This window comes from Leuresthes tenuis, unplaced genomic scaffold (assembly GCF_036924035.1).
Source record: "Leuresthes tenuis unplaced genomic scaffold, fLeuTen1.0.hap1 SCAF_3, whole genome shotgun sequence".
Taxonomy (NCBI): Eukaryota; Metazoa; Chordata; class Actinopteri; order Atheriniformes; family Atherinopsidae; genus Leuresthes; species Leuresthes tenuis.
In genome coordinates, this window is record NW_027325357.1 from 15,997,061 (window position 1) to 16,014,355 (window position 17,295).

The window sequence follows — 17,295 nt, forward strand, 5'->3', positions numbered from 1 at the left end:
CTAGATAAGTTAAAAGATACTGTGCAGATTTCATGCATAGACACATGAGAAGATATATATTTTTAAATGTCTACATTTGGTGACAGTTTAATCTCCACTGGCAGTTTGTTCCACTTGTTTGCAGCATAACAGCTAAATGCTGCTTCTCTGTGTTTAGTCTGGACTCTGGGCTGGACTAGCTGACCTGAGTCTTTGGATCTAAGAGCTCTGCTGGGTTTATATTCTCTGAACATATCACAGATATATTTTGGGCCTAAACCGTTCTGGGATTTGTAAACCATCAGTAGGCTTTTAAAAACTATTCTGTGACTGACTGGAAGCCAGTGTAAAGATTTTAAAACTGTTGTGATGTGTTCAGATCTCTTAGTCCTGGTTAAAACTCTAGCAGTAGCGTTCTGGATGAGCTGCAGATGTTTAATGTTCTTTTTGGGAAGTCCAGTTAAAAGACCATTACAGTAATCAAGTCTACTGGGGTTGAATGCATGGATGAGTTTCTCCTGGTCTTTTTGGGAGAGTAAACCTTTAATTCTGTTGATGTTTCTGAGTTGGTAAAAAGCTGCCTTGGTGACAGCTTTGATGTGGCTGCTGAAAGTTAGATCTGAGTCTATCAACACTCCAAGGTTATGAACTTGGTCAGTGATTGTAAGGGCCCGAGTCTCAAGGTATTTACTAATGCTGACCCTCTTCTCTTTGCTACCAAACAGAATGATCTCAGTTTTGTCTTTGTTTAGTTGTAGAAAATTCTTTCTCATCTAGGAGTTTATTTCCTCCAGACACTGACACAGTGCGTCTGCTGGGTTGCAGTCATCTGGTGATAGAGACACATAAAGTTGTGTATCGTCTGCATAATTGTGGTAATTGATGTTAAAGTTCTGCAATATCTGACCCCAAAGGTAGCATATACAAGTTAAAAAGAAGAGGTCCAAGAATTGACCCCTGGGGGACTCCATGTCATAGCCACACGCTCAGATTCATAGCTGCCGATTGTAACAAAATAACTCCGGGCTTCTAAGTAGGACCTGAACCAGTTAAGGACCACTCCAGAGAGTCCAAACCAGTTTTCCAGCCTGTGCAACAGGATTCTGTGATATACAGTATCAAATGCAGCGCTGAGATCCAACAGAACCAGGACTGAAACATAACCAGAATAACCAGAAACATAATCAGTATTCAACCTAATGTCGTTTAACACTTTGACCAGAGCTGTTTCAGTGCTGTGATTACATCGGAAGCCTGATTGAAAGTTATCAAGACTTCCACTTTCATTCAGAAAGTCATTGAACTGGTTAAATACAACTTTCTCAATAATCTTGGATATAAAAGAGAGATTAGAGACAGGTCTAGTTGTTCATCACAGAGGCATCTTGAGTTCTCTTCTTTTGGAGTGACTTAATGGCAGCTATCTTTAGTGACTTGGGAAAAATGCCTGATACCAGTGAGCTGTTAACTATTTGTAGGAGATCACTTTCTACTGAGGTAAAAACAGTTTTTAAAAAGTCAGATGGTATTATGTCCAGAGTGCAAGTTGTTGATTTCAGATGCCGAACTGTTTTCTCTAGGATTTTTAAATCAATAATATTAAATTGTGACATAACGTCAGAGTTAGTTCTAGGTTTTAGACACAGATTAGTTTCCTTGTTGGTCTGTGTGACGTGAATGTTTTGTCTAATTGTTTTGATTTTTTGGCTAAAAAAGTTCTCAGTAGAGAGGAGGTCTGGGTTTCACTGTTTAGGAGGATCTGTGAGTTTGTCAGCCATAGCAAGAGTTCGAGAATTGTTTACATTCTTATTAATCAGTTCAGATAAATGCAGCTCTCTGGCCTTGCACAGTTCATTGTTATAACTATGCAGACTTTGTTTGTACAGCTCACAGTGAATCTGAAGCTTTGTTTTCCTCCACTTAGGTTCAGCTTTCCTGCATTCTGTTTTTTGGTTTTTGACCATTGTGGTGTTTCTCCATGGTGTTTTCTGTTTGCTCAAGGTGCTCTTGATTCTTATCGGTGCAACAGCTTCCATTACATTAAAAGTTTTCAAGTTGAAATGATCCGTCAACCAACTGTGCGCTCACTGTTGGTGACATAGCTATTGCCTCCCTAAACTGAGCACTTGTTTTCTCATTAATGTACCTCTTCTTAACTGAGAAGCTGGTTGTATGAACATTCTGAGTAATCAATAAATCAAATAAAATACAGAAATGGTCAGACAAGGCCAAATCAATAACGACAACAGAGAAAATCTCAACACCTTTAGGAATGACCAGGTCCAGAGTGTGACCTCGAAGGTGGGTCGGTTCTCTTACATGTTGCCATAAACTAAACTTGTCCAGCACAGAAAAAAATTATTTGGCATTATCATCCGCCATATTATCTATGTGAATGTTAAAATCCCCGGTCAAGATAAAATGGTTAAAATCAGTCGAGATAACAGACAATAATTCAGATTCAGATTCATCAATAAAACTTGCACAATATCCTGGAGATCTGTAAATGATTAAGAACAGAATTTTAGGAACACCCTTTAAAATAAAACTAAGATATTCAAAAGAAGAGAAATCACCAAATGAGATCTCTTTACTGGAATGTATCTTTAAATAAGGCAGCTTCTCCCCGACCTTTCCTCCCATTTTGGCATTTATCCCCGAAACTAAAATTTGGGGATGCTGTTTCAGTAAGAATAGTAGCACTTGTGCTCCCTGTTAACCATGTTTCTGTCAGGAAAATAAAATCTAAATTGTGTTAAATTATGAAGTCATTAACTAACAGTGACTTATTGGAAAGAGACCTAATATTAAGTAGAGAGAGCTTTGTGGAGTTTACACTGGTCTCTGTTGTATTCTGAGTTGTACGTGGTACAGATTAGATTTTCTTTTTTCTTTTTTTCGATTCCTTCTTTTACTAACTAATACAGGAATCCTACTGGGTCCCAGCTTGTTCTCAGAACAGTTGTCAGAAGTAAGACGACTATAGCAGGGACCCTGAACGCATCATGGCGTGTAATCTTTGTCTTGAACTCTGCTGCTGCTCCTTGAACATCCTGCACATCCCCTTGTGCCCTGCTCTGCCAGGACATATGATGTAAGAGGAGGGGGTGCCCTGCGTTTTTTGGTAGATGGTGGTTGCTGGAGTCCTGGCTGGGATAGAGACATCCTTTGGAGACCTTGGGTGATGTGGAGTAAGGGGTCTGGTGAGGGGGGAGGGCTGGGGATTGTTTGCCTCGCTGCTGTGTCCTTCACCCTTATCTGTACAGTTATGTTTGGGTTTGCCATCCCAACAGCATGACGTAAGTGTGCACCAAATAATCTGCATCCAGTTCGATTTGGATGCACGCCATCCGGTCTGAAATGCTCCTTACAGTTTCAAAAGATATTGAAGTTATCAATGAACTTAATCCCATGGGTGATGCATGCATTTGATAACCATGTGTTCAGGCCAAGAAGTCTGCTGAAAAGTTCCATTCCTTTACCCACAGTAGGAATGGGGCCTTAAATGGAGACACGGTGTGCTCCATAGTGACACAGTCTCTCCAACAGCAGACAAAAGTCTTTCTTCAGGATCTCAGAGCCAGTCTTCCTTTCTCATAATATCAAAAGACCCCGTGGGGATAATGATCTTCATGTCATCTGGATGTGTAGACAGAATGGTCGGCAAGATGTCTATAAGTTCCCTGACTGATGTATCAGAAAAAGTTATATTTTCTGCCATTGCCATTCTGACATGCTGTATTACAGAGTCCCAATTAGAAGGGTATCTATTCCATTTTGTGTGGTGTCAATTGCTTCCGTACCCCTCACCTTGGTTGTGGCATTTGGGCTTCTCCTGATATATTTGAGTACTTTATGCATATAAATGTATTCACAATGCTTCATTGTCACTCCCAGGTGCATTCCTCATTCCTTACGTCCTGTTCCTCGTGACCTGTGGAGTTCCCCTGTTTGTACTGGAATCAGCACTCGGCCAGTACACCAGTCAGGGGGGAATCGTGTGCTGGAGGAAGATCTGCCCTTTGTTTGAAGGTAATTTATCTGCCAGGATTGTGTCAAAGTGAGCAGAGTGTTGCAGGTTAAGGTAGACATTTTGAAGGGGTGCAATGCTAACGATTGATGTTATTTTCAGGGATGGGGTATGCGAGTCAAATGATAATATTCTACGGAAATATCAGCTACCCTGTGATTTTAGCTTGGGCATTCCTCTACTTCTTCTCTTCCTTCTCTGGAGAGTTGCCCTGGACCACTTGTAATAACACATGGAATACAGGTAAAGTAATTATCATATCTGTATATCATATAATTAACATATCTGCGGTGTATATATGCTAATAACAATAATTGACTTTCTTGGAATATAAATAATAGTTAAATAGCTATAGAACCTTATCGTAACCGTTTTGTTAAAGCTATTTAGAATTCACTTAAACTAAATCCAGCTATAATGTAGCACAGACCTAATGATAAACTTAAAAAAATAAAAAGTATGTTAAAAAAAACATATTACAGATCGCTGTGTGGAAATAAACAACCATAATGCCACGCCTAACTGGACCTTTCCTGTGAATGTATCATCATCGTCTGTCATGGAGTTTTGGCGGTAAGTTTTTTTTTTTTTTTTATCAAAATGGCACTGAGTTTACATGGAAATTGCTCACAGATCAGTCGATTTGTACAACATAGATAACTAATTTGAAAGATCTATGCACGCTTAATCCAATTCAAGTTTGCGGGGGTGGCTGGAGCCTATCCCAGCTGAGGCGAGAGGCAGAGTACACCCTGGACAGGTTGCTAGTCCGTCACAGGGCCACACAGAGACAAACAAGACACACAACCAAGCACGTTTACACTCACTCCTACAATTTAGAGTCCCCAGTTAACCTGACATGTACATTTTTGGACAGTGGGAGCAAGCCGGAGGGGTTACTAACATGCAAATGCCACACAAAAAGGCTCCTGTCGTGTTTCGAACTAGGAACCCTCTTACTGTGAAGCGATGGTGCAAACCATCAGACCTTCGTGCATCCCTTACTTTGAAAGATAATAGAGCTAAATCTTAAAACACTGGCTCTGTATTTAACACTGATAGGAAAGCAGAGATGTTTCAAAATTACTCAGGACTGGTTGGATGTGCGATTCACTGGTATTGCTGTTAATTTTGTTGCATATGTTATGGCAGCACAGCTCTCACATTTACCAGCTTTAACTTGTAATCTAGTGGGCCACATAACACCAGGTATTTTGCCTCTTTAGTTTAGCGTGACCAAATGCCTAACTGTTTCATAGAAAAACTAGTACCCTCATAGCACCCTCAAAAAGCTCCAAATGGTCACAGTTTTGGTAAACTCACTCTGATAGAAATCCCATCATCCCCTAACAAAACTGAATTGCTTGATGGCTTGGTCACTTTACATTTACAACCCACATCAGGTCCTATGTAAGAGCTATTTCATTACATATAAACTTTATCTGATTTATGTCTTTGAGGGACAATGATATGGGCTTGTTTTGCAGCCATAGGACCTGGACACCTTGTTCTCTATCTGCTTCTCAAAGTGAAGGTAGAATCAATAAGGGATGCTGTTTCTAGGATGCAACATAATCAAGTCTAACGAGCTCAGTCCTTTGTCTGGTTAAATTTCAGTATACTTCTGTGTATCCTTAGCATTCTCAGAGCGCCCAGAGTCCTTTGCGCGAATCCAAGATTCTGCAGTTAGAATAGTTAGGATGTTACCAAGGGAATTTGCACCATATTTGCCATCAAAGGCCAGCAGAGTATAAATTGCCTGTAGAAACAGCTGTTAGGTAGCCTGCTTGGAAGAACCCATCCATCCAAATAGGTATCTCTGACTTTGGGATCTCTGATCTCTGTGGTGGGACTTTAAGAGAGCTGTACATTAACCAATGTATGCAAACCTCAAAGAAAACCAACAATGTTGACCAAAATTCCTCCACAAAAACTTCAGAGACTGGTAGCTTAAAGGAGAACAATTATACTAATTTTCCACCAGTTCACACAGGTCCCAGGCGCCTTAATGACATGTCTGTGAAATCATTTGGTCAAATTCGTCACAGCAGCTCTCTCTGTAAACGGTCTGTTGCACTGGAGCGCTGAGGTGGTTTATTTTGCTGCCGCTGCAGCGGCAGCTGCTGCTCACTGCGCCCCCCCCCCCCCCCTTCCGCCCAACGTTCGGCTGCTATGACAACAGTTGAGCAGGAGCACTCGTCATGGTTGCCCACACACTGTTGCAACCATAGATGTATACACATGTATATAGAGGGGGGGTTGAAGAGCTGGAGAAGTGATTTTTGCGTAATATGTCCCCTTTAATACAGAAAAGTTACCAAATGTTATGTCTGCTGAAGTTGTATTTACCTAATTGTAAGACTTGGTAAATACCTGATGAACTCATATTTGTTCTGATTTGTAAAATATTCTAATTGATTGAAGATGTTTTTCTTTTCTGAAGCAGTGGCTTCATTTAGGTTTGGCACTGCCATGGAGTTGTTTATTTTTAGTCTATGCAGAACATGCTTGTTGGCCATTTTTCAAGCTGTCTTTCCACACTCAAAGCATTGATAATAAATTGTTCCTATAACTTGTAAGTTCTTGCAAGTTACTTCTAAGTAATTGCTTTAAATGACTGCCTGCAGATACTAACATCACAACATCTTACAGACGCCGTGTTTTGAATATTTCCAATGGAATAGAGCACTTGGGAAACATACAGTGGGAACTTTCTCTGTGCCTTCTTCTGTCCTGGGTGATCTGCTACTTTTGTGTCTGGAAAGGAGTGAGATCCACAGGAAAGGTAAGACTGAAATGTACTTGTGTGATTTTTTTGTTCTGTGGCAGAACTTGTATTACTGTATCTGTATTTCCACTCTTGTTTTTCAATCACCTTCCTCGGACGTTTGTGATTTTTGTTGATGTCGTCTCCACTGCTCACCTGCATCTTTACTAACCTACTACAACTCTTTATATATGTACAATATAGACTTTTCCCCTTACAGTTAGCAGTGTTGTTTTTTCCCAGCATTTCATATCTCAAATTCTGTCTGGTTTGATTTTGGGTCAACGCCCAAAAACTTGGCCTCTGCCTGAGCTTGTTTCCTTCGTTTTTTAATTTGCTTCCCTGGTTATTATAATTTATTAGCAATCTTTTCGAGTTCATAAACCTGCCTTTGTCTTGCATTTAAAAGTTTTTACCAAAACCTTTACCCTTAAAATTTGTTATTAGGTGACTCAGTGAAACAAAACATTATGCTGTTGTTCCTCTTTACATATAGTGCTGATGAAAAAAAAGACACAGTGTGTATTTTCTCAAACTTATACATATCTATATCTATGTCTATGTATATAGACATAGATATAGATAGAAGAAGATTTTTATCAGTTATTAGTAGAAATTGAGCTCCTGTGGACGAAGGTACTCAGATGATGAATTTAGTCTTCATGTGTTATAAGCAAAACTAAAAATGAAGTATGAAGTATAATTAGGGGGCGTTAAATAATCTAAAATGATTTACAAGCTGGTCTGAAACTGTATGAGCGGGGCAGAGGTATTTGGGTGTGGCATATTCAAGCAATGAAACATGAAGTTCAAAGCACCCAGACATCCACCACCACCCTTCAAGACAATATTTGACAAAAAGACAAAGACAAAAAGTTTCCTGGCCCTCTCATGGTATATCCACATGAAACAATCCCAAACTCCTAACAGCATAACTTCTGGTAAATAAGGTTTATGAATTCAAGCATGTGGCAGTAGTAGAACAGAGACTTGAAAGGTAAAATTATAATTTTGGACTTCATGTCAGCTCTTAATATGTGCTGCATGTGGACTAAATTGTGACAATGGAAATTTTGTAAAAATGCTGTCATGTATCTGTAGTTACTTCAGACCTGCAGACACATGCAAGGAAAGAAGGAAGAAGGGTTGTTGATGGATGTCTTGTTATGACTAATGGCCACCAGCCATCACTTTCACGTGTCTGTAGTTCAGCGGATGAACAGAGCTGACGTGAGGTCTGTAATGGTGAGAAAGGGAAGTGGTAATTGTACCTGGCAAACTTCCCTGTGAGACAGATGTGTGCAATGCATCCTGACTGTGCCACAGGGCTACCTACTGTAGCGTGACTCAATTCCTTTGCCGATATTTCCATTCAGTGGCGGTCCTGGCTTGTTGTGCACCCTTGTTGTGCACCCTTGTTGTGCGCCCTGAGCGAACTCCCCCCTCTGTGCCTCTGATGTAATGTGTGTCTGCCTTCTGCTTCTGCATGATGCGCTGTACAGCCTTATAAAAAGATATTTTACACCACTCTGGTTTTAGCTAGTTATAAATTGTTGGAACTAGAAAAACCCAGATGCCGCCCCCCCGGGGTGAGCTGAAATGAAATGAAAAGATTTTCTTCTTCTTAGATACTTTTTTTTTTTCTTCCCCTCGTGCATGGTGCGCCCTTTCACAGATTGCGCCCTGGGCGACTGCCCACTTCACCCATAGCAAAAACCGCCCCTGTTATCATTAATATCAAGAAGTGTGGTGTGGAGGTGATGAGGACTGGGATGCAGATATATAAACAAAAACTTGATTTATGTAAATACACTAACAAAAAAAACGCGGCTGAGCCAGGATACCAAAACTGACTAAACCTGACATGAAACATTAATCATAAGAGACTAAAAATCCCCGGCTGGGCCCCCTCTGAAACAGGAACTGGAAGAGGCGAGCTCGACGGAGCCCCCTCTGGAGCAGAGACTGGAGCGGCTGGGGACACGAAGGCTGGAGAGGCAAATGGAGAGACGAGGGAGGAAGCGTACATGGCAACTACCTGTGCAGGCTCAAAACCAAAAATTTCCACCATGGCATGGTGCACGCTTTTAGTCTCCCCCCATATCTCCGCCAACCCAGGCAACATGCATCTGACAGGCATCAGAAGGAAGAAGTCCAAAATATTGTTTGCCACCCCCAGTTTCTCCCAAGGGTCGGCTCCCCACTCCAAGCAGTCCCAAAGGGCCCCGACCACTTCCCAGTGGGCCCGAATAGCCAAGATTAGTGAGTGGGTGCAGCTGATGAGAATGAACGCAGGTGACGTGAGTGAAGCTGATGGCAGGGCAGAAGAACAACTGAGGCAAAAACAAAGAAAGAGTAAAAACATGATGAATGAAGATTAGATTACTTTAGAATATAGTCTATCTAGTCTAGTAAAACTAGAGCTTCATTGGCGCTTTTATTGTTACCCAAGAATAATGCTTCAGTTTCTGAGGTGGGAATATGTTTTATAATTCTCACTGAAGCTGAGTTGTGTAACAATTCCACAGTGGTTAAACAATCACAGCATTTTCATAACCAATTCAGACATGATATAACAACTGCTGATTTGTTAGATAATGACTTGTTTGGTGAGTTTTCATATAGTATGTAATTATCAAACTATCAAAAAGGTGTGTAGCTGACATTAAAGCACAGCTTTATCACCATCGTACCTAGAACATTTTTCAGTTTGTTAGTTATTGTGACATACTCTTTCACTTGTAATGATCTTTATTTTTATTCTGTCTTTTTTAAATGCAGGCTACCTACTTCACTGCCACATTCCCCTTTGTCTTGTTAGTGGTGCTGTTTTTCAGAGGAATGTCCCTTCCTGGAGCCTTCCATGGTATCAAATACTACTTGTACCCCAATCCTTCACGGCTTGCTGACCCACAGGTGTTACTCAGCCTTTAGTCTCATTTGTGCTGGATTTATTTGCAGCAGCAGTTGAAGCTATTTGGATGAATAACTTATGGTTGGTTTATAGGTCTGGATGGATGCTGGAACACAAATATTTTATTCCTATGCTTTGTGCTTGGGATATCTGACCACATTTGGAAGCTACAACAAGTACAACAACAACTGTTACAGGTGAACACTTGGAGATGTGACTGATTGATTAATTTTTTAAGAATTCATTTAATGGGTGAAGTAGTACAACCCTGATTCCGAAAAGGTTGGCACACTGTGTAAAATGTAAATAAAACAGAACGCATTGATTTTTTTACATCTCATAAACCAATGTCTTATAAACCAAATGTTGAAAATGAGACATTACACTGTTCCATGAAGAATTTAAGCTCATTGTATATTTGATGGCAGCAGCACATCTAAAAACACATGTTTCGCAACTGTGATGCATTGCCTCTTCTTTTAACACCAGTCTGTAAACATCTGGGAACCGAGGAGACCGGTTGTTGGACCTTTTGGAGGGAAATGTTGTCCCATTCTTGTCTGACGCAGGATTAAAAGACATCATCCCATTGGGATAATGTCAATCAAAACTATTTTCAGCCATGTTCTTTGTGCACAGATATGTCTTTAGATTTTCTTTTTACTATGTACTGAAGAAGATGGAATATTGAAAAGTCCTCACAATTTTACTTTTTACAATTCAGAGATGCTTCACAAATTGTAGCTGCAGTATTTTGCAGATTTCTGAACTTCAGCTCATTTCTACTCCTCAGAGAACCTCACCCTCGAAGGTGCTCTTTTTCATATCCAAACATGTTACAGACCTGTCACAAATGACTTCAGTTCATTCATTTGAAGTAGGTTGCTGCAATCAAATTGAAGATGAGCTGATACTTTCCATTCCACTAGATATTCTATTCTTAATAAAATATTGGTTTATGAGACTTGCCAATGAATGCATTCTGTTGTTATTTACATTTGACACATCATCCCATTGGCATTGAAGTTGAACGTAAAAATCCATAAGAATCTACCAGTTTGCAACCAAATATAGAAATACAAAAATCAATCCATTGCAGAAAATTCTTTGACATATTTGAAGTATGCGGAAGTAAACATTTGATCCTTTTTATTATTGTGTCTGCATATGAAGGTACTGCACTTAAATACAGCCACAAGCATCGGTCAGTTATGTACTGAACAACATGAAATTACACTTTCATCTATTGTCCCACCCGCTGATGTTATGAAAATTTTACTTGAGAGTTGGATAGAAAATCTCCACAGAAAATCGGGGACAAATACTGTGGACATATGTGTTCTCACATGCATTTGCTCCAGAACATCTCTAAAACATTGTGTTTGTGTGTGTGTGTATATAAAAGGGTATAAAGATGCTGTACATCAGATTGATATCGCTTCAAAGCTGGACTTTACTGAGGTATCCAGTCCTGCTAAACTTGTTTAAAAATGCACTTACAAAGGCTTTCTATATTCTAGAATAATTCATTTATAATAATTCAATCATTTTAAATGGGACATTTGCCAATTTTATGCCATTTCAGTATATCACCTCATTTGTAGGCACTGCTCTGAAGAGGAAAAAGTCAATATTTCGATATGAAGTGCTCACTTTTGCACAAATTTGTAAAACTCAAACACAGTCTTTTGATAGCAGCATTTGTAATACGTATTTACAAAATCACCTCAGTTCATTTCTGTAGGTGCTGCAAGTTGATAGCAAGCCTTATTGACTTATTTACTGTAATATGGTTATGACTCTGTGATCAGTCCATTATACATTTGAGGTAAAAGGACAGAAATAATGACTTCTTAATAATGAGTTCTTCTAATTTCCAGAGACTCCTTCTACCTTTGCTTGCTGAACAGTGCAACCAGCTTTATGTCTGGATTTGCCATTTTCTCAATTCTGGGCTACATGTCACAAAAGCAGGGCGTCGACATCTCTAGTGTTGCTGAGTCAGGTACGTGCGCTTGATGCCAAAGCTTTTAATCTGTCATGTCCTCTCCTCAGAATTTAAATTAAAAATTTTGATTACACAATGGAAAAATACAAAAACAGCTTGGCAATTTCAAATGATTTACTGGAATAACTTTTGGTCTTCTCAGTTGCTCATTATTCTGCCTGAAATAATCAAATAAGCCATACCCATGTTTGATAATATATCAGCTGTAACGCTGCTGTCTTTGTCACAGAGAAGCTGTAATAAAGACAAAGTGGCCACCATAAATGATTGTCCTGTTGGTTTCACTGCAGGCCCTGGCCTTGTCTTCATCGTTTACCCACAAGCTGTGACCCTGCTGCCTTGGCCTCAGGTCTGGTCCGCGTGCTTCTTCTTAATGATCATCCTGTTAGGAATCGATGGCCAGGTTTGCTGAATCGGCTTTTATGTTACCTTAAAAATGTGATGCAGGCTTTGATATTGTTTTCTCATTTGTACACCCACCTGTCATTGTGTCTTCCTCCAGTTTGCAGGCCTAGAAAGCATCATGACCTCTGTAACAGACGTCTACGCCTCCCAGATCCAAAGGGGATACCGCAGGGAGCTTTGTCTGATGGTGATCTGCACTGTTAGCTATGTGTTGGGACTGTTTTTGGTGTCAGAGGTGAGTTGTCAGACATTGATAGGCTACTTAGGCAAATTAAAATGTTATGGCTAAATGTGGTCTCATTAGGGAAATAACCAGGCTATGATTAATACCCAAAACACAGTATATGAAATTTTAGTTTTTTTGTATTTGTTTTTCATTGACTCAAACTTACTTCATTCTGAGTTGTTTACTTGTTGTAGAACCCAAAATTTGGTGAGTGATACTAAGACCAGTCTATTGACTTTTTGAATTTTAGGCTGGCGCATACATCCTGCAGATATTTGATCATTATGTATGCAGCGGCCCCACTCTTCTCCTGATGGCAATCTTCCAGTCAGTGATTATTGGATGGATTTATGGTAAGACACAGTTATCTCTAGCATAACTGTCTTCAGCTTAAATATCTTTGACACACAAACTGAGCGGAGACATTCAGTCTTGAGTCAACCAGGATTTTAAACATGATTGAGCAGTATCAAGCATTACAGTCATTGGGATGCTATTACAGTCTGTCAAAGTTGCTTTAATCTGATGCAGTTTGTGTAAATTATAGAGCATGTTTCTTTAAGCTATGTAGAAATGCTCTATAATTGTAATTCTTACATAAACAGATGTGTATCTTGTAAAAAGGCTGCTATTAGATTAAAAACTTTTTTTGTGATAGATATTGAGTATTGTTTTTTTAATGTTAGCACAGAGCAATAAAAAAAAAAGAAAAAAGAAAAAAAAACATTTTATTTTAAATTAATAAGGAGTGTTTTATTTTCTGAGATGCTATGGGTGTGTCCATTTAGGTTGCAGATTGACAGATCTCACAACAGCTTAAATGAACTGGAATGATGGGGCAAGCAGAGTGTAGTTTGCTTAACAAAACTCAGCTGCTTAATGTGAAATCACAAATGCACTACTATGGATATAAATGACTTTAGTTACCTTCAAGCCGTGAGCTAAATTAACAAAATTGTTCAATTGTCCAACATACATTCCACTCGCTTTTCTTGCTGCCATACACGCAACATTTTGTGCTGATGTAGCATGTGCATGGCAGAAGGAGAGTCACTCCAGCTATGATAAAAAGGCAGAGGCAGAGCTTTGATCCCACCTGTCTTTGATCAAAGTTTGTGCAACTACTGAAAAATGAGCTGGGTGCTGGCAGGGATTTTCTGCCTAATTAACTAAGCATTAGTATTGTGCAAATTCACACTTCACAAGAAATATTTCAAAGTTCAGTTCGCACAATTTAAAATGGAACCACATTAAAACACATTAAAAAAAAAACCCAAGACAAATTAACGTTAAGAGTTCACAATTTAACATTTGGAACTACATTCATAGTCCAAAATGAGCTACTTCACCTTTATCTCTACCTTTCATGTGAACTCCTCTGAATCTTCCTCCTTATGTGGTACATGATATTATGGAAAACTGGAACATGGTGGCCACAGCTACCCATAAAGATAGAACCACGACTCTGAGTTTATCTTTCTTTATTACTCTAATTTTAAAAAAAGATATTTGCTGACTTGAATAAATTGACAGTATTGCACTCGGTCAGAGTTGTGCTACGGCAGAAAAATAGCTTGAGATGGGTAACTTGACCAGTGCATAAGAAATCACTGGTTTGTAGTTTCTTGAAATTGCAAAAGCATTAATTTCAAATTCACCATAAACACACCAAGCATTTATTGCCACAAAATAGTTTAGTCTGTCAGATTCTTAACGATAGCATACAACTGCATCTTGAATTAGGAGCATTTCTGCCGGATTCAACCGTGCACAACCTTGAAACTGCAGAAAGACACACTCGAATGTGTTATAAGACAAGTAAACAAATATTCACAGAAAAACAAAAATATTTTAACATATTAACTTTGGCAGTTTCAAATGAGCAAAAAGGTCATTCAAAGCTTCATGGTCAGACTCTTTTTGAAACCTATATTTGACAATACTCCCGATGAAATCTGTCATACTCACATTAGCCCTGTGGACCAAGTGCTGTACACATGAGAAAATCATACTTATTCAACATTATCTTTCTTTGAAGCCCATAATGTGCTCAAACTGTTATCAAAAATTAAAGTTGGCTCCTATATTATGAGTTTTTGATCATATGGGTCAATTTCTCACCAGAGAAAGTAATCATTCTAAAAAGCTACTTACATTTACATGGACTAACCTTTAAATATACTGATTTGAAAGTCTTGGAAATTCCTTGAGAGGGTGCCAAAAATCATATTTATATGAACAATAAATTGTTGGCTAAGGTTTTTCTGTTTTTAAAGTAGATTTTACACAGCTGCACTTTAGTAAAACAAGTGTCTCTTGTAGGTGCTGGACGCTTCTTTGACAACATTGAGGATATGATTGGTTACAGACCTCTGTCTTTGTTCAAGTACTGCTGGATGTACATCACCCCTCTAATTTGCAGTGTAAGTGTTTGACATAATTCTTTACATTTATGTGAATGATTTTTTGCTTTGATCCCACACTATATACAATTCATGCTTTGTTTGCCTTTAAAAGGGAACCCTTGTATTTTTGCTCCTGAGATACACCCCACTGAGGTTCAACAACACTTATGTGTATCCATCGTGGGCTTACGGTTTTGGCTGGTTTCTGGCCATGTCTTCGCTGTCCATGATCCCACTCAATATGATCTTCACTCTAGCCAAAGAAAAAGGGAGTATTTGGCAGGTCAGTAGTAAACTTGAAACGTAAACCTTCTAAAGTAAAAAACTTAGCTGGGACCTATGTTTTGTTACTTACCAGCTACAGGAGCCATTATTTGACTATAATAACATTTTCCCCAGCGTATCAAGACAAGCTCCCAGCCTGCAGATGACCTTCCAGAAGTGGCCAAGGAAATGAGAAGCATCGAGGCTTCACTGCATGCCTGCAGTGATGGATAAAATGACCATACTCTATGAAATGCTCATTTTCTCCTTAAAAACAAAGCAATGACTCATTGAACAGTTATCTTTACTAAAATACCCTTAATAATCAGAATTATTTCATATATGGGTGCATCTTTCTGCAGAGACTCTTCCCTCTGCCTCTTGCCTTTTCTCTTCCTATGTAGGCTGCGTGCACAGCCAATAACAGAACGTACGATGTGACGACGCTATAGAAACACAGTCTATGAAATCAGGTTTCAGTGTCATATCTCGTTTAACTGCGTCTGCTTGCTCTGCATCAAACATCTATATATGATAGAATCAAGCTACATAATCACAACAGGTAGTGGACAGCAAAAAATCTGAAATTTGGCAAGGTAGCACCTTCCCATAGGCTTGTGTTTGTTCATGTTTTTTGGATTTAGTTCCTCCCAGCTCTATCAGGCTGGAGCCAACTTTCAATCAATTAGCATTTGATGACATGCAGCATAATCTCAAGAGCCTATGTGTTGTTAGCATCTGGGAGCGCAGTTTGAAAAAATAGCTGCCTGCAGGCAGCAAATGGCGGCCTTCATCAAGTTATGGGCCAAGTTTAAATGTTGTGTTTGCAAACTGTAAACATTACCGCTTATTATACCTTTAAAGACAGCTTTTTTCCTTTTTTTAGTATGTAGAGTAGGTTCTTTCGTGTTCATTTACTTATATTTGTTATAAGGTGAAATTATCTGACTCTGGTATGCCACTTCTAACGTAGAATAGTTATCTTTAGAATGGTATAAATAACGTGGTTAACGACTAATTTCCTCTTTATATATTCTAAATAGGCTTTGATAAAACACCAAGCAGGTATTGTGTGTATAGAGGAAGAACTGCTGAGAAATAGAACACTGACAAAAAATACGATACTACTAATAATCTTTAGTTCATCCCAAAAAGTGGGGATAACTAGCAGGGTTTTTCAAACAGTTTTCTGTTAGCAAGACTAATCGGTGGTGAATAAATTCAGCAAGCTGGTAAGCCAAATATGGAAACATTTTTCTGCTAGCAGCTACTTATGAAACTGTAAAAGAACCAAACATCCAAAGCAGGGAGTTACATCAGCTCACCTTCCATTATTCATGGTAAAAGATGACATTCAAATAGATGAGATGGGACTGTCCTTCATGCTTCACATGCCTTATGGAGAGAAAGATGTTCAGTACGTGCATGGTCTCCAATAAATCACCTTATCAAAGGTAAGGTGCAAAGTGAGTTAGTAGATAAGATTGCTGCATGAGCCTTGCATGGGACAAAGCTTTCAGTGCCTGCACAATCTATTTTGAGAGAAACTATTTGTGTGGGTCTTGCCATGACACAACCCCCATTTTAGTGTTTGCTGATCAAAAGAAAACGTAAGAAACATCAGTAGTGTTACAAAAACACAAAGACAAAAATACGTAAATTACGCTATTATTGCTTTTGTTTTTCAGGGTAAATGTGAAGCTGATGGCAACCTTTGGTCAGGTTAGCTTAGCATAAAGGCTGTAAATGGGGGTAAATGTGGGGGAACAAGCTTTGTTCTAGATAAGGGAACAAATATTGCCTCATCACTGCTCTGCTTACCAAACAGCTGTTTTTAGATTTCATTTGACTTTTTTTCTGTCCAGCAATGGTTTATTGCCTGTTGGCTGGGCATCATCAGATTCTCTTGATTCCAGTTTTAGTACAACATACCTTCTTTCATTCTGTCGTCTGGCTCCTATTTCCTTAATAGACATGGTCTAAGCTTAGTGTTTTAAGTATTCTGATGTCAAATTTACCAATAACCAACTAAGACGAACCAATACATCAGAGTACTCTACTACTTAACTGCCTACGTTACAAAGAGGAATTTCTGAGATGTGGTGCTTTGATTTAGCTATTCTTTAACAAATATATTTTATCCAGTTTACATTTTGTACAACATATCTGCTAAATGAACATCTATTTTCATAGTTGATGAGTGTTAAGTTACTTGAACTTTAGACATATTTTTTATAGCGCATTATGTTTTTGGGTACATTGTATTTTCTATGACTACTTTATAGATAAAGACTTTG

General features: G+C 38.9%; 1 protein-coding gene across 1 annotated transcript in view; it reads left to right on the top strand.

The window, feature by feature from the left end:
- LOC140303354 (sodium- and chloride-dependent GABA transporter 3-like) overlaps positions 1-17,232 on the top strand; it is a 28,361-nt gene extending 11,129 nt beyond the window's left edge. The window contains exons 2-14 of the mRNA XM_072382085.1: positions 3,877-4,011; positions 4,112-4,252; positions 4,492-4,582; positions 6,662-6,794; positions 9,558-9,692; positions 9,784-9,887; positions 11,571-11,695; positions 11,989-12,101; positions 12,201-12,338; positions 12,580-12,682; positions 14,652-14,752; positions 14,847-15,017; positions 15,134-17,232. Coding sequence (XP_072238186.1) covers positions 3,877-4,011; positions 4,112-4,252; positions 4,492-4,582; positions 6,662-6,794; positions 9,558-9,692; positions 9,784-9,887; positions 11,571-11,695; positions 11,989-12,101; positions 12,201-12,338; positions 12,580-12,682; positions 14,652-14,752; positions 14,847-15,017; positions 15,134-15,232 — 1,589 coding nt within the window. The 3' untranslated portion in view covers positions 15,233-17,232. The remainder of the gene's footprint in view (positions 1-3,876; positions 4,012-4,111; positions 4,253-4,491; positions 4,583-6,661; positions 6,795-9,557; positions 9,693-9,783; positions 9,888-11,570; positions 11,696-11,988; positions 12,102-12,200; positions 12,339-12,579; positions 12,683-14,651; positions 14,753-14,846; positions 15,018-15,133) is intronic.
- Positions 17,233-17,295: the final 63 nt, after the last annotated feature.